Consider the following 17,963-nt stretch of genomic DNA (forward strand, 5'->3'; position numbering starts at 1 on the left):
ACCCCTGACTTATGTTGATTTGGGGTTATGCAGGGGCAGCTAAGGTAGAAAAGCACGTCCTCCTATGCCGTGTCTTCAGGGTTCCAAGGGTCTGGAAAGTGGTTCCATAGCCAGTTACAGGGTTGCCAACTCTGGGTTGGGAAATACCTGTAGATCTGAGGGGTAGAGCCTGGGGAGGAGAGAGTTTGGGGTGCGGAGGGACCTCAGCAGGGTATAATTCCATAGAGTCCATTGCCCAAAGCAGCCATTCTCTCCGGGAGAACTGATCTTGGAGATCTCCAGATGCTGCCTGGAGACTGGCAATACTAAGGGAAGGGTTTGGGGTGCAGAGGGACTTCAGCAGGGTATAATGCCATAGAGTCCACTGCCCAAAACAGCCATTGTAATAGTAGCGGAAATGATGTGCTGTGGCTGGGGAACACAGTGCTTTCTGGGAGATTTCCAGGCCCCACAGGGAGACTGGTAACTCCAGTGACCGTTTAAGGGAAGATTGGGATATGTATTTTGACAGCTCCAGTGACCATTTAAGGGGAAACTGGGATATGTATTTTACCTCAGGACATATTATTTATTTATTTATTTATTACTTCGATTTGATATACCACAACAACAAATTGTTTAGAATGTTAGAGGCAAAGGCCAATCAGGCCACATATGCAAATGACCTGTGTTCTGACTGGCTATGGGGGGGAGAGGAACAGCAAACTGTTTAGAATGTTGGAGGAAGCACCTGGGCAACCCCGCCAGGGGAAAAGGAGACACAGATCAGGGAGCCAACAGATTTGGGAGCATGTGGAATGTTCAGGAGAGCCCATGACCAAAACAGGATTATATATAAGGAGAGATTTAATCAAATTTATACCCTGCCCTCCCAGCCATGGCCGGCTCAGGGCGGCTTACAGAAGAATAAGGGCAGCAATAAATAATATAATGATCATAAAACCATAAAACAATTACAACATTAAAAGGTGCTAACCAATAATAATCCAAATGCCATTAAACAGATAACGATTTAACATTACATTTAGGATGACGTTCAAACTTCAGTGCCTTCGTAGTGGTCAATCCCGATCTAATATTGTGCAGCTGGCTCAGGCTGCTTTAAAAAGTACAGGGGGCAGCGTCCCCCCCCCCCCGGGGCGGCTCCTATATTCTTATGTAGTCCTCTGCTGTATAGCTGAGCTCTTGGGGACTGAGCAAAGCGGGCAGGTGGACTGTGGCTACCCCAAGGCGCTTGGAGGACAGGTAGCTCCATTCAGACATAACACTGAGCCACGGCTTGGGAGCCGGGAGCAACGCTTGTGGATATATCTGTGGAACACATCCCATTGTTCATGAGTGGATTTTCGCCTCCATTTCCTTGTAAGTCTGCTGCAATGTCTGGACCTAGAATCTGTGGCTACTGCCATGCTTGCATGCTATGAACTGAAGCCATAGTTTGCATTTGCACAACAGGGCAAATGATAGTTAGTAGCAACCAGGAAGTGGGGAGGAGAAGGCAGCTGGAGAGGTGCTCCCAGGCCACAGCTTGCTTGCCACTAAAAGAAGTCTAAGGGTGGTACTGGCTACCATACCAGTGGGCCGCTGGGGTGCAGAGATGGGAGGAGCCACCCTCCCATAGGAAAATCTCCCCAAGTCCTAAAAATAAAACCTGAACACATCGCGGCCAGCAGAGTGGAAATCTGCAGCTGCAGGAAACCCTTCCACGAATGTGGGGGATTCCACTGAAATGAGCTCGGGATCCTTTCAGTCTGCTCTTTACGCGTCATCTGACACATTCATCACTACTGCCCAAATGCCTCGCGTACCACATTTAACAATCAGCAGCAACAAGCTCCTACGGTAGTTCATGATGCTAAGCCGGCAATGCAGCCCTCACTCGCCCATAGTGAAACACTCTTGCCGAGGAAAGAGATAGTGAAAACATGCTCTAACACAATACGGAACACAATTTAAGAACATCAGATGAGCCTTGCGGGATCAGACCAGTGGTTCATCCAGTCCAGCATCCTGATTCACACAGTGGCTAACCAGTTCCTCTGGAGGGCCAACAACAGGGCAGAGAGGCCAAGGCCTTCATAAGAACATCAGAAGAGCCCTGCTGGATCAGACCAGTGGGGGTCCATCTAATCTAGCATCCCATCTCACACAGTGGCCAACCATCTCCTCTGGAGGACCAGCAACAGGGCAGAGAGGCCGAGGCCTTCCCTTGATGTTGCCTCCTGGAGGTTCCCCTCAGCCACCATGGCCAGTAGCCACTGATAGACTTAGCCTCCATGGATCTATCTAATCCCCTTTGAAAGCTGTTTATTCCTACGGCCATCACTACATCCTCTGGCAGCAAAGTCCACATTTTAATCACTCTCTGTGTAAAGAAGTATTCCCTTTTGTCCATCCTGAACCTCCTGCCCATCAGCTTCATTGGATGTCCTCGAGTGCTCGTCGTTTGGGAGAGGGAGGAAAAGTTCTCCTTGTCCACTCTCTCCACCCCGTGCATCATTTTAGAAACCTCTCTCATGTTCCCCTCCCCCCTTAGTTGTCTCTTTTCTAAACTGAAAAGTCCCCGACTCTTCAGCCTCTCCTCAAGGGGGAGGTGCTCCAACCCCCTAATTTAGTGCTATGATTGATAACAATTTATTCTAAACACCCAAGAAGCAAGATTAATACCTGTCGAATGTAACATTTCATGACATGGGAGCTATTGTTACATGATCAAGATATATCACGCATTGGGGGGGGGGGAGATAAATACCTGCTTCTAATCCATGCAAAGCCCCACTGGAGACACCAATGAACTAAGTTGCTGTTGCGTTTGGGCTGCCTCCCTCCATGAAGAGACCCAGAGACCCCTGATTAGGGCAAACGGCTAAATCATGAAAAATGCATCCATACCCTGCTCTTCACCCTTGCCGAAATGTTTCACTTCACCACTCATTTTTATTTGATTGTTATCCCCTCCCCCCCAAAAAATAATAATAAGCCAATGCTGAGCTCAGCCTGTAACCTGACTTTGTAATGCTAATTCTGGAGGCCTGAGGTTATAGTTAATCCTCAGAATTCCCAAATACACATGCCTACTTTTGCCAGTGAGTTCACTTCTGGTTTTTTTGGGGAGGGAATACCAGTAGGGCAAAATATATGATTCTGTGGAGGTATGATCGCAGGAGCGAGAAGAAGAAGAGAAGAGATTGGATTTATACCCCGCCCTTCACTACCCAAAGGTGTCTCAGAGCGGCTTACAAACTCCTTTCCCTTCCCCTCCCCACCACAGACACCCCCTGTGAGGTAGGTGGGGCTGGGAGAGCTCTGACAGAAACTGCTCTTTTTCAAGGACAGCTCTTGTCAGAACTACGGCTTGCCCAAGGTCATCCAGCAGGTGCAAGTGGAGGAGGAGTGGGGAATCAAACCCGGTTCTCCCAGATTAGAGTCCGCGCACTTAACCACTACACCAAACTGGCTCCAAAGAAATGCAAACCGGAGCTACTGAACAATTGGGTCTCTTACTCACCATGGTGGCTCATGACTTGCCCTGCGGCTTCCATACTGACATTCTGAAGGTAGTTGTGACACCGTTCCTTGTGCTCCTCCAGAGAGCTGCGCTGCTTGTAACTCCGTCCGCAGTAGTTGCATTTGTGAGGTTTACCCACTATGGAAAGAGCAGAGGGCGTCGTGTTAAGTCAGTGTCACCGCCATGGTCGCCCGCGGCATCCTGATAGCCCGCCTACAAAAGGTTATTCCACCCCCTTGCTCCTTTTCTCAGCCTTACTGCACCACTGCCCTAGCGATCGTTCAGCCAACACCACGAACAGGCAGCTGACGGATGCAGCAAAACTACAGCGCCCGTACAAGCAGACGCACAACAGCAGAAACAAATCAATGTGCAACTTCAGGGACCCTTTCCTTTGCATCAAAAGGGTGAGGCGGATATTCCAAAACAAGACAGGGAGAAGATCCTCTGGCAAACTTTTACATTTGGGGAAGTATTTCTGGTGTACCAGAACTTACTTGACTACTACCTTTGACGGAAGTGACACACATCCTGATGAAATAGGATATTCGATACCAGAATAATTTGGAGAATTTGCACAGCTACTATCCGTGGTCCACTATACAAACTTGTAGCAAATGCAAAGCATAGAAGAAAGAAACATTTTGCCATATATATATATATATACAAAATTCTTTATGCATGTATTTATGGATGTGTGCCACTGGGGAAGGCCCGAAGGGGCCGAAACACGTATGGTCCTTAGGTCATAAGTTTTACTCATCAATTGGATATGTATAACAATCAGCTTTGATGATATAAGCTTTAAGAGTCTGATATTTAGACTATCTCTTTTAACCGTATGTATCTTTTAGTTATGTGTACACCCTAATAAACATTTGTATTTTTCATATAATTTATTTGTTAGCTTGACCCTCTTAGATCGCAGTACCAGTCGCGGTGGCCACGGACCTCTATCGCAGCACTGCCGGCAGTGGTCGGCAGCATAATGTTTGTAGTGCTTTGCCCAAGCAAGAACAGAGGCTGTTGTACAAACATAACGTCATAAGCTGTGTTGTTGCACCAGGAAAGAGAATCAGTTAGGATGCGATATCAGCACAGCAGCTGTGGACAGTGCACAAACCCCAAGCACCAAGAAGACAGAGCATCACTGGCCCATAAATAAGAACATCAGAGAAGCCATAATGGATCATGCCAATGGCCCCTCCAGTCCAACACTCTTCTGTGTCACACAATGGCCAAAACCCAGGGGCCATCAGGAGGTCCAGCAGTGGGGCCAGACCTCCAGGAGCCCTCCCACTCTTGCCCACCAAACACCAAGGATACAGAGCATCACTGCCCCAGACATAAGAACATAAGAGAAGCCATGTTGGATCAGACCAATGGCCCCTCCAGTCCAACACTCTGTGTCACACAGTGGCCAAAATCCAGGGGCCATCAGGAGGTCCACCAGCGGGGTTAGAACTCCAGGAGCCCTCCCACTCTTGCCCACCAAACACCAAGAATACAGAGCATCACTGCCCCAGACATAAGAACATCAGAGAAGCCATGTTGGATCAGACCAGTGGCCCCTCCAACACTCTGTGTCACACAGTGGCCAAAACCCAGGGGCCATCAGGAGGTCCACCAGTGGGGCCGGAGAGCATCCCTGCCCAAGACAGAGTGTTCCATCTGTATCTTGTGGCTAACAGCCACTAGTGGACCTCTGCTCCATTTGTTTATCCAGAAGCTGCTTGTCTATGGGCCTTGGAAGTTCTTGCAAAAAACCATGACACAAAATTGTCTTAATCAGTCCAATCTCAAAATAAAAACAATGTGTACATAAAACATATTTCTGCTCAAGGAAATGTTTAGAAGGAAACAAAATCCAGAATGAAATTTGTTGACCAAGCTGGCACGGCACGTAAGAGAAGACTGGGGAAATGCTTTGGGTTTAGCGTATCCAGAGTCCCGTGAAAGATGAAGAATTACAGAAAACCCATTTGAGACCAAGGTCAACTTTCAGGGGACGAGAGGAAACAGCATGACCCAAGTTCTGTGAAACAACCTTCAGAGCCACCTTTAAGATCTAATTTTAAAGCACAGGGTGTAAACTACGCGTCCTCTGCTTTTGGATTTCATGGGGGGGGGAGTGAACGTCCCCCATGAGGAATGTGCATTCTGTCCCTGCATTGGGAAGAAACACCTCTCTCTACATAGGATACACACATCTCCCCTCTTTGTATCAAACCCAGAAGAGGGTCACAGCATCCACAACACTTTCACCTGACAAAGGAATGCCCGAGTGAACGTCCCCCACGAGGAATGTGCATTCTGTCCCTGCATGGGGAAGAAACACCTCTCTCCACATATGATACGCACATCTCCCCCTCTTTGTATCAAACCCAGAAGTGGGGTCACAGCATCTACAACACTTTCACCTGACAAAGGAATGCCCAAAATAGCCCTGATCTAGAATAGATCATTTCCGAATGTGACAAAACAGTACAGAAAACGGGAACTGCTTTTGAAATCTACAAAGATAAAAACCTTAAGAAAGAAAAGAAAGTAAGAAAATGATCATAGATACTCTTTAGATTAGGATTTTCACATTTATTTCTGGCCGTTCCAGTGCAGACTACCACGCAATGTCAACGGCATCTGGCACTGTAAGGAAGATTAGACTGACTTCCTGTACCTGTCAGAGTTGTAGTGGCCAAACAAACTAGGACTCTTAACAGGATACCACGTGTGTCTCGAGCGGAGGAACCCTTCACTCAGTCCCTTTGCCTCTCTGATACTGTGTGGATTTCACTGGATGGTAAAATGACTGCTAAAGCCCAAACTTCTGGTTTCATATTTAATGAAGTGAATCATCAGTACCCTGCAACAGGGATGCTTGTCACATCAAGGATGATCCTAAATTGGTAGCATTTTGGTGCTGGGGAGAGTCACAACTATTGTGAAGGGTGACCTGATTTTTGTTTGTTTGCTCTACAACACAAATTCTAAATTGCTTTAAATGTGAATCAAATATAAGTCGTGTGTCTTGAGCGGAGGAAACCTTCACTCAGTCCCTTTGCCTCTCTGCCACTGTGTGGATTTCATTGGATGGAAAAATGACTGCTAAAGCCCAAACTTCTGGTTTCATATTTAATGAAGTGAATCATCAGTACCCTGCAACAGGGATGCTTGTCACATCAAGGATGATCCTAAATTGGTAGCATTTTGGTGCTGGGGAGAGTCACAACTATTGTGAAGGGTGACCTGATTTTTGTTTGTTTGCTCTACAACACAAATTCTAAATTGCTTTAAATGTGAATCAAATATAAGATGTTTTATAATACAAGTCTAGAGGAGCTGATGCATGCATTCCTTTTAAGCAAGTGACCATTTCTGCTCTTCAGTCACGGTTTTTGTCCCATGATTTTAACATTCTTCAGCCAAACAAAACCAGCCCTCAACTACCTAAATATTGTAACTGAAATTGCCCTCTTCTGGAGGTCGATCACGAATGAAACCCTGAGCAGCTCGGAGTGTGAGAGAAAAGAAACACACGTTCACTGCACAGATCCCAGCAGCGGATCACGAAACCACATTTCCAGCGGAGAAACAGTTCCAAGACCACATCCTGGGCTGCTCGGCCACGCAAGAAAGCCCCAACTTAGACATGAAACTCCAAAGCTCCGCATCAGGTTTGCAGGTGTCGTGTTATCACACCATCTATCTACTAAGCGCCCAACTGCAGAAACATTCGTGGGCTGCACAGCCACATCTGCCTGCCGACAAGGATAAAGAAACGGCTTCTGTTTACTGCCTGCGTCCCTGAGCATCCTGGCTGCTGCGTTCCAGGCAAAGAGGCTGGCAGCTCCCAGAGTGAGGGCCACCAGGTCTCCCTTCCAATGCAGGGAGGGGAGCTGGGAGCTAGAACTGGGCACATCAGGGTGGAACTTGGGAGGGGGAGAGGAGAGCCTGTCAGGGCCCGGAGGGGGCAGTGGATGGCCCTTGGCTTGCTGGGCAAACTTGGCTATGTGTCCTGCCTCTGGACTCTATGGCCATCTATACCAAACCCCACCCAATCTATACCAATCACCTTTACTGGCATAACAATAACTTCAAAACAACTCAATACAAATCAGCCCATATGCCAACCAAGAGAAACAATCGGAATACAGCGATTTGTCACACTGTATATAGTAATAATAATAGGGCAAAGTGATAAAAGTTTGGAACAGTAATTAAAACAGTCGCAGTCAGAAGCTTAACTATCCGAAGAGGAATCATAGATAACACCTTATCTCTCTCACTCACTCTCCACCTCCTTTCCTCTTTCTCTTGGCCCCTAACCCTAATGTGGAATCCACTGCCAGAGGATGTAGTGATGGCCACAGGAATAAACAGCTTCAAAAGGGGATTTGATAGACTCATGGATAACATCAAAGTGGCTATCAGTGGCTATTTGCCGTGGTGACTGAGGGGAACCTCCACATTCAGAAGCACTAAACCTCTGAATCCCAGAGCCAGGAGGCAACATCAGGGGAAGGCCTCGGCCTCCGTGCCCTGTCGTGGGCCCTCCAGAGGAACTGCCTGGCCACTGTGCGTGTGAGGCAGGAGGCTGGACTAGATGGACCCTCACTGGTCTGATCCAGCAGGGCTCTTCTGGTGTTCTTATCCCTGCCCACTGGCTTTCCTGGCGAGCACGCCACACAGAACCAGCGGTCAAGGAGGGCCCGGGAGCATCCTGCAACGCTGGCCCTCAAACCTGGTACCGGCACTTCCTCTCAGTAGCGCACACAGCCATAACGTCACCGTCCTGCCTACAGCCTATGGAGGTGTTTGGGATTACATCATCTCCTTTCCTTTCATTGGCGTAAGGCTCTTCTTTTTTTTTTTAACATCAAGGAATAGGCAGGCAATTTGCCAAGAGCTTGAGGGCCACAATTAATTTGAATATAAATCTTCGTTTACCGGAGGCACGCTGCCAAGATGTTTGCAGGAACCTGCACTTTCCTTGAGAGTATAAAGGGGCCTTCTTTGTTCTCTCCAGAAGCACTGAGGAGAGTGTTCATCGTGGAAGAGATGTTTATAAAGTAAGGAAGTTGCTACCTCAGCCGGAGGAATCCAAGGGGAGGGAAGTGGTCAGTTGGGGGCACTAAGAGGAGGAGGAGGAGGAGGAGGAGGAGAATATCCTGGCAGCATTGGTCCCCGTGGAGCAAGACAAGTCATGCAATTTTTGTGTGATGCCTGAGTTGGGTCCAGGTGGTACGGGGCGTGTGCGGAGGGGGATCTTCGTCTGGGGGCCCACAGCAGTTCTAGACAGCCCCAGCCGTGAAAGAAGGTTCCAGGTTCAGCCTTTGGTGTCTCCACTTAAGGGGTCTCTGGGGGCAGCCCGAGACCCTGGAGAGTTGCAGGCATTCAGGGCAGGCGACCCCAAGCTAAGTGGACTCAGGGGAGACAGATTAAAGGGTTCAGCAAAGATCCTGGAAAGTCAAGGGCCACCAGCTGGTACGGTTACACAAAATGAAACCTGAAGAACTGTCCAGGCTGCTCTGTTCTGAATGTAACAATGTAAGAAGAACCCCGTTATAGCAAACTGAGGGTCAATCTCGTCAGAGTCCCACAGCAATCAGTCTCAACAACCTTCCTTCAGAAGGGTCGTTTATTGAGTACAGGAAAGGAAGGTCACCTGCCCATACGTTCACTGCTAGATCTAATTCCGCAGGCGGGAAAGGGGGAAGGTACACAGGATTCAAAGTGGGGTCCCCTGATGGACTCGGGCCAATCAGAGGGTGAACTGCAGCGCACCTAAACGAACGGGCTCATATTCCCAGCAAAGACAGAGGAGCAAGGTATCAAGGTCATGAGCTCCCCAAAGAGATAAGACACAGCAAAAGAAGTGAAAGTTAACATTCCAGTACTTAAGAACATAAGAGACGCCAATGTTGGATCAGGCCAAAGGCCCATCCAGTCCAACACTCTGTTTTACAGTGGCCAGAAATACCAGGGGCCATCAGGAGGTCCAGCAGTGGGGCCAGGACATTAGAAGCCCTCCCACCGATTGACCCCCCCCCCAGCACCAAGATGACAGAGCATCACTTGCCCCATCTATCCCTTGTGGCTAATAGCCACTGATGGACCTCTGCTCCATATGCTTATCTAATTCCCTTTTGAAGCCGTCCCTGCTTGTAGCCGCCACCACTTCCCGTGGCAGTGAATTCCAAGTGTTAATCACTCTTTGGGTGAAGAAGGACTTCCTTTTATCCGTTCTAACCCGACCGCTCAGCAATTTCATGGAGTGCCCACGAGTTCTTGTATTGTGAGAAAGGGAGAAAAGTACCTCTTTCTCTACCTGCTCTTTCCCATGCATAATCTTATAAACCTCGATCATGTCACCCCTCAGTCGTCGTTTCTCCAAGCTAAAGAGCCCTAAGCGCTTTAACCTTTCCTCATAGGGAAAGTGTTCCAACCCCTTTATCATTCGAGTTGCCCTTTTCTGCACTTTTCCCAAAGCTATAATATCCTTTTTAAGGTGTGGTGACCAGAATTGCACACAGTTCAATTACTTGAAGATGTGCACCCAGCAGCCCCCTACCCCTGCCACGTACAATCGCAGTGTAGTTGACAAATCTCAGCCCCCCCTCCTGTGTGTTCCCAGTAAGCAGAGCATAGAAACAACAACTCTCCTATGTGGCGGTTTCCTGCAAACTTGGGTTCAGTGGTAGACTGCCTCTGAACCTGGAGGTTCCATTTACCTGTCATGACCAATTACTATCAACAGATGCTCCACAAATTTGTCTGATCTTCTTTTTAAAAGTTAGTGGCTATCATCACATACTGTGACAGTGAATTCGATCATGTGCTATGTGTGTGGAAGTATTTTCTTGGTTCCTGTTTTGAATCTACCGCCCATCAGTTTCATTGGGGCGAGTCCAGTATTATAGATGAACACTTTTTAAAAAATGCTATGCAAACATGGTATATCCCCCCCAGGATCACAAGCTAATACAAATCTGTCATTCCTTCTATTGTACATGGACGTCTTACCTTATGGAATCTGAGTACTGCATTCTAGAGTTAGGTGGACTCAGTGAAACTCAGCATGACCTAAATTCTTACAATGAAGGTCCGATGTGATAGGAACCTTAGCATATATTCTTTTTAGAACCAAAGGGGAATTTAGTATAAGGACAGAACAATGAAAAAGTTCTATGATTCTAGTTGTGTCTCAAACAGGAGAAGAGAGCAATCTGTTAACAGGATAAGAACGCATGGTAAAGAACAATATTAGGGCAGAATAAACCTAAAGATTTTAGGCTAGCAAATATTTACATGTTAGGTACAGATTATGTAAGTATGGTTTGACTCTTCCATGGGCAACACACAGCCTTCATGAAAATCGTAAGAATAGAAAGCAAGCTCTCAAACAGTTTACAATACTGCACTTAAGGTCTGAGTACGTATTCTGTACTGAACGTAGATGTTCAGGCTATGAGAGGTCCTTCGTTATTCTTGGGCCCCAAAGACTCCAGCAAGATGGATTAGGGTTACAACAGTGTACCTGGTTACTCGGAAGTATGTCCCACTTAATCCTGAACAAATATATAAAGGATCACGTTGTAAACTGCACTATGAAAACCTGATTTTATACTAAGGACAGCTGGAGTCAAGTCCATTAGCACTCTTAGAGACCAGCAAGATGGAGGAGGGGTTATCAGCTTTTGAGAGTCAAAGACCCTCCAGAGCTCATCCGCCGAAAATCTCGTAGGTTTTTAAGGTGCTCCTGGACAGGAACTGAGGTGTTCTGCTGCTGACCAAGACGGCCGCCCTCCGAAATATATTTTATACTTTAAAACTCAGTTGCCCCCAGCATTGGTATGCCTTGCGTGATTATGAGCCATGAAACAAACAAAGATTTCTTCTTCAAAAGGTATGCCATCACAATCCAGATCAGAATAACAAGTTTTTTCCAAGGGACCTCAGACTACTCATTCCGTCCCTTTCCTTCCCTTTCAAGACTTACAGCCCTATTCTAAACATGTCTTCTCAAAGTTCAGTGGGGCCAACTCCCAAGTCAGCCTGCGTAGGATCGTAGCATAATGAACAACAACTCCTCTGTACCTAACAGGGGCCTTTAATTTTGCTTTGGAGATGATCTCTCTCATTCCACCCATGCAGAGGAAAGGAATGTAGCTTAATGAACAACTCCTCCGTACCTAACAGGGGGCTTTAATTTTGCTTTGGAGATGATCACTCTCATTCCACCCATGCAGAGGAAAGGAAAAGAGGACACCAGAGAAGGAAACAGCAAAGATCCACAGGACCTCTGTGTGCACGAAATGGAACGCATAACTTTGCGGTGTGTGGTGTGTATGCCCACGAGCTCCCCCCACGACATCTTAACTTTGATAATCTGCTCCCAGTATCTACAAGAACCAGGAGCAACGCTTGGCAAGAAGGAACAGGTTTCTGGACAAACAGGTTTTCCTGACTCACCTGCACGGATCAATTGGAAAAAATAAAAAAGGGCCGAGGGTGGAGATTAGAGGGAAGGGAGAAATCGCAGGTAAGAGGAGTGAGTCACGGAGATGGCATGGAGCCTGGCGACCCACTTGCCCCTGAGTGCGACAGGCTCAGCTCTCTGGGAAGAAGGAGGGAAGAGGGGGAAGTAGGAGAAAGGCAGAGAGACGGGGAACGCAGCTGGCTTGGTTAGCCCAGGGAAAAGGGGGAGGACGATGTACCCAGTTAGACAGGGGGGCTGTTCTAGTATCCAGTTTCGTGTAGTGGTTAAGTGCGCGGACTCTAATCTGGGAGAACCAGGTTTGATTCCCTACTCCTCCACTTGCAGCTGCTGGATGACCTTGGACAAGCCATAGTTCTGTCACAGCTGTCCTTCAAAGAGTTCTCTCAGCCCCACCTACCTTCACAGGGTGTCTGTTGTGGGGAGGGGAAGGGAAAGGAGACTGTAAGCCGCTCTGAGCCTCCGAATAAAGGACGGGATATTATCTTATTATTGCCTATGTTGACATTTAATGAATTTATACTATCATCCAGATGTGATATAAAACCCAAAAGTGCCTTTTTGTTCTTTCTATTTGAATACCTTTAGTAGAAATTAAATAACTTAATGTAACCATAAACAGGTAGATAAATATCCAAAGCGTATGAATAGCTTATCAAAGTACCTTGTTACTCTCTTTTGTAGTTTTAGTTTTGTAGTTTGTAGTGGAAAATCAATAAAAATTATATATATATATAAAAGGACGGGATATAAATCCAGTGTTCCCTCTAAGCTGAGTTAGTGTGAGCTAGCTCACAGTTCTTTAGCCTCTGGCTCACACTTTTTTTGTCTTGGCTCAGGAAGGCTGGCTCCAGAGCAAACTAATTTATGCAGTAGCCAAATCGCTTGCTCACAACTTTAATGCTAGCAGCTCACAAAGTAGAATTTTTGCTCACAAGGCTCCCCACCTTAGAGGGGGCATTGTATAAATCCAATCTCTTCCCTCTTCCTTTTCTTCTATCCTTCTAGCAAGAGGCTCAACCTGTGTTTCCCCCTGCTTGCTGCTGATGGACTCATTGCTACATCGAGAGGAAAAGCATTTCACAGGTCGGTCCCGTGCTGCACTGAAAAATCTGTTTCCATCTGCTCCAATTCCCCACTTGCATGTTCCATCCCTGCCACATTCTTGGGGGTCCTCCTCACTCTATCCCCAGAAATGTTGCTTTTCTCGACCCACAGCACAGACTGCACATCTGGCAGCTGGACTCAGTTAAGAGATGGGCAAGCAGGCAAACAAGAGATGTTTTCAAACAGACCAAGCAGGAACTGGTTTTGTTTATAACTCCCCAAGGTCCAGCTCCTCCAGAACTATTTGATGCCTTTTGTTTATAAGTGGCAACTTTAGTTCTATCAAATAAAGCATGACTCACTGAACGGTGGTTATGTAATCGGCACGCACATAAAAATGATACCCTTGTCCAGGAAGACAACAGTATAAGGAAGTGTGCGCAAAAGTCTTTACAGAGCAACATGGACATTTACCTTCAGTGGCAGAATGGGTTTGGCTCTGGCCTGCAGGCCCTGCTCCCTACTGCCCTCCAAGGGTTTCCCAACACCTGCAGAGGGTTTTCTTCCTCTGGTAACCCACCATCACCACCTGACCTTTGTAGGAATTGCCCACCGGGAGGGTCAGGAGGACTCCCAGCTTTCATTCCAAGTTCTGAGGCCTCGTCTCTGTGTCTCCCACTGCCCAGCACCTGGTCACCATGGGAGCACCTTGCTGCCTGACTTCCCCCTGGCGCGCCTTTTAAAAAAGCATGTCTGAGACAGTGGAGATCTATGTGGTACAGAGAACCACTGCCAGCACCAAAAGTTATAAAGTATTTATTAAAAAGGAAATGTTTACAAGCATACTCTTAGCACAGCACCAGATTGAGCAGGGGATTCAAAAGAAATGGGTAATACAAATCCTCTGTCCCGCTCTCTATACATGCCCTATCAGATGTTTAAAATATAGGACAGGCTCCTTAACTTTAGGAAGTTACAGCTCTCAACAGAGCTGCCATTACCTTGCAGCTTCCTTCAGCTGTCTGGGCCAACCCATGGCTAATGGCCGCCTCCTCCAGACCTCAGTTAAGAGTTCTGTCTGCTGTGATGGACTCAGTACCCAAAGAGAGCTTCCTCCTTGCTCTTCTTAGTTTTGTCAGTTCTCTTTTCCCAATGCACTGACCAGGTCAGACCAGGTCAGAGATGCTTTTCCTAAAGTCCCCAGAATTTCTTTCCTGAAGACTCTCTAGTATTTAACACCTCCAAATATCTCTTCCCTGCTTGAAGGGGGGGGGGCTTGACCACCCCATTGTTTAGATCTATTAACATTTGTATGAAGGTGGGCTGAGGTAAGTCTGGAAAGAATTTGAACTAGCTTCCCCCCTTCCTGCCAGTTCTCTTTCCAGAGGGGAGTAAAACTTTTAAAACAGAGTGAAGGTTTTGCTCATTTCAACCTCCAAAGAAAAAATGTATTTCTTCACACATTCAATCTTGGATCCTGTGGACAGCTGCCAGAAAATTCCACAAGAGGGTCCAACACAGCCAAATGAGCTCCTGAAATCCCTATGGATGCAGATCGGCTTCCCAACACTTCTTGAAGGAGTTGTCTCTTCCTGGATACTACCATATTTGTCCATACAAATGCAGCATTCATAATGGTGGTATTATTAAAGAGAAGCACATTGGTTTGGAGATTTGGGGGGGGGGGGAGGTCTGTGAGGCAGACGGAAAACACTGACTGCATCAGCAGGGTCCAAAAGCTTTTTGAACCTGTGAGCACCTTTGGAATTCCAATACAGTATGGTGGGCGCAGCCACCAAATGGCTTCTACAAAATGTCTGCTGCAGGAGGTGGAGCCAGCCACAAAATGGCTGCCGCCGCTTCCCTTCATTCACAGCGTGAAGACCCTTGTGCTGTGGTGGCAGCTGCTGCCAGAGCAATGTTTTTAACAATCTGCAAAACCAACCAGATCTCCAGTGGTCAATCAGAAGCGTTGATGAGCAGAAACTCCACCTTGCTCTTTCCACTTTCTAACAACTCTTGGCAGGTGCCAGGAAAGTTGCTGGCAGGCACCGTGGAGCCCATGGGTCCAACGACGGGGACCCTTGGCATACAGTGCTGTGTGTGTGGCCAGTGTGATGACTATGACCGAGTGACCAGGGCCTTTGACAAAGCTCTCCTTTGTGGTCCTTCATGAGCCCAGACCCCAGGTTCCACATGTCGTCAGAGTGGGAGGCAGGCAGGCAGGCAGGCAATGCCTACGGAAACCTGTGGCAAGATGACTAACTGCGCCGTCTGTTTCCGTCATGGTGCTCTGCTGGGGCAGCGGAAGATCAAGCCAGCATCCACAAGGCCCTGCAAGTCGCCATCCCTCTCTCTTTAGAAAAGGAAATGAAACCTGGTAGGGCCAAACCTGGAACCTCTCGCCTCTGGGAAGGAGCACTGCGAAAACAAGCATGTGTAAAAAGGTTTCTCTACGACTATAAGTCAGATTGGGGGGGGGGGAATTTCACAGGTGTCTCTCCAGTTCCTTCATCTCTCTGCTATACAGTTAAGGGGATGCCTAGAATTGTTCCCTGTGATCTTATTTTTTCCTACACTTCCTCTAAAGGTAAAGGTTCCCTTGCTCGAAAGCCAGTCGAGTCCGACTCTAGGGTTGCGGTGCTCATCTCCCTTTCAAAGCCGAAGAGCCAGCGCTGTCCGAAGACGTTTCCGTGGTCATGTGGCCGGCATGACTAAACACCGATGCGCACGGAACGCTGTTACACTTCCTCTAAGCAAACCAGAATTCATTCTCCTCCTAAACATGCTGATAAAGCCTCTTATTTTCGACAGAGGAGAGGCACTACATATACACAATGTTGCCATCCTCCAGGTGGGGCCTGGAGATTCCTTGGAATTACAACTGATTTCCAGATGGCACAGGTCAGTTCCTCTGGAGAAAATCAGGGCTTTTGGAGGTTGGACTCTGCGGCACTATAACCTGCTGAGCTCCATTCCCTCCTCAGGGCTCTGCCCTCCCCCCAAATCTCTAGGAATTTCCCAAATCGGAGCAGGAAACCCTACAGATACAGGCTGATCTGTGAGTGTTTCCTTACTGTGCTGTTATGCTGTGGGGTAGCATACTTGCCACAAATTGGCCTCAGAGTACCTCCAGTTTCTCCCACAAAGGACAGCCAGTTTGGTGTAGTGGCTACGTGCGTGGACTCTAATCTGGGAGAAATGGGTTTCATTCCCCACTCCTCCACTTGCACCTGGCTGGATGACCTTGGGCAAGCCGTGGTTCTGTCAGGGCTGTTCTTGAAAAAGGAGCAGTTTCTCTCAGAGCTCTCTCAGCCCCACCGACCTCACAGGGTGTCTGTTGTGGGGAGGGGAAGGGAAAGGAGTTTGTAAGCCGCTCTGAGACTCCCTTGGTTAGTGAAGGGTGCGTGGTATAAATCCTATCTCTTCTTCTTCTTCCCTCTCCGTTGGAGCCAGAAAAGAGGATGCCAATGTTCCCTCTAAGCTGTGGAGTTTTGTGAGCAAAAATTCTACTTTGTGAGCTCCTGGTATTAAAGTTGTGACCGAGCGATTTGGCTGCTGCATAAATTAGTTTGCTCTGGAGCCCTCCCTTCTGAGCTAAGACAAAAATGTGTGAGCCAGCAGCTAATAAACTGTGAGCTAGCTCACACTAACTCAGCTTAAACACAGGACTCCTCTAGCCCAGAAAACGCTCCTTCAAGCCTATCACAATGCCTGGACTCTGTGCTGCAGGGGCTGGACTAGGAACAGGGAGACTCCAGGTTCAAATCCCTGCTCTGCCATGTAAGCTTGCCAGGTGACCTTTGGCTGTTCAATATCTCTTAGCATAACCTACCTCACAGGGTTGTTGTGAGGATAAAATGGAAGTGAGGAGAATAATGTAAGCTTACTGTTTTTTTGAAGGGGCATAAATCATGTAAATACATACAGACGTCCTGCCCTTCACATCTGGTCACCCTCACTGCGGCTATGGCGGATGCCCAGGCTCACTTTCTGATATCAGTTACTAATCGTAACATGCCGGAGTTCCCGTGTTTTTTACCACTGGAGTGATGTTCCTGCACAATAAGGCCCAGGGCAAAATAGCCTTGGAAACCTCCAGGTGGGACCTCGGGATTCCCCGGAATTACAACTCATGTCCAGACCAGCGTTCCCTCTAAGCTGAGTTAGTGTGAGCTACCTCACAGATTTTTAGCCTCTGGCTCAGACATTTTCGCCTTAGCTCAGGGAGGAGGGCTCCAGAGCAAACTAATTTATGCAGTAGCCAAATCGTTCACTCATAACTTTAATACCAGGAGCTCACAAAGTGGAATTTTTGCACACAAGACTCCACGGCTCAGAGGGAGCGTTGGTCCAGACTACAGAGATCAGTCCCCCTGGAGAAAATGGATGCTTTGCAGGGTGGACTCTGTGGCATTCTACCCCTATGCTGAGGTCCCCGCCCTCCCCAGGCTCCATCCCCAAATCTCCAGGAGTCTCCCAGCCTAGATCTGGCATACCTTCCCCACCCCCCGCGCGGGGGGGGGGGGCCGGGGGGGGGGCTGGCAACCCTAATTTGGAGGCCAGGCAAATCTTACTAAGCGAAACCTGTTCATAAGACCGCATCACTGCATAAATATTGTGAGTAAATGTGTTTCCACTGGAGTTTGTCAAAATAATTTTAAAAAACCACAGGAGAAGTCGGCCCTAGGAGCTGCAAGAGGAGCTAGCGCCAGCTGAGGTGGTGCAGAGCTCTGCGTTCCCGGCGCCCATTCAGTTTAGCTGAATAATCAGGGGTCATTTCCTGCAGGAGCGCACAGGAGCGGAGTTCCAGCAGTAAAGAGCCCAGGGGCCGGGCACATGCAACAAGCCCCACTCCCTGCTCCCAGCAGCCCTCAGTCAGAGCAAGAAGCAGCCCGGTAAGTTGCAGAG

The 17,963-nt window shown here is 47.9% G+C and overlaps 1 protein-coding gene across 1 annotated transcript in view; it reads right to left on the reverse strand.

Annotated features, from left to right (window-relative positions):
• IKZF2 (IKAROS family zinc finger 2) overlaps nucleotides 1–17,963 on the reverse strand; it is a gene marked incomplete at its 5' end in the record, with an annotated part of 135,109 nt that overhangs the window by 18,635 nt on the left and 98,511 nt on the right. Inside the window, one exon of the mRNA XM_015412029.1 lies at nucleotides 3,509–3,646. Within this exon, the coding sequence (XP_015267515.1) occupies nucleotides 3,509–3,646 (138 nt within the window). The remainder of the gene's footprint in view (nucleotides 1–3,508; nucleotides 3,647–17,963) is intronic.

This window comes from Gekko japonicus, unplaced genomic scaffold (assembly GCF_001447785.1).
Source record: "Gekko japonicus isolate JY-2015 unplaced genomic scaffold, Gekko_japonicus_V1.1 scaffold991, whole genome shotgun sequence".
Taxonomy (NCBI): domain Eukaryota; kingdom Metazoa; phylum Chordata; class Lepidosauria; order Squamata; family Gekkonidae; genus Gekko; species Gekko japonicus.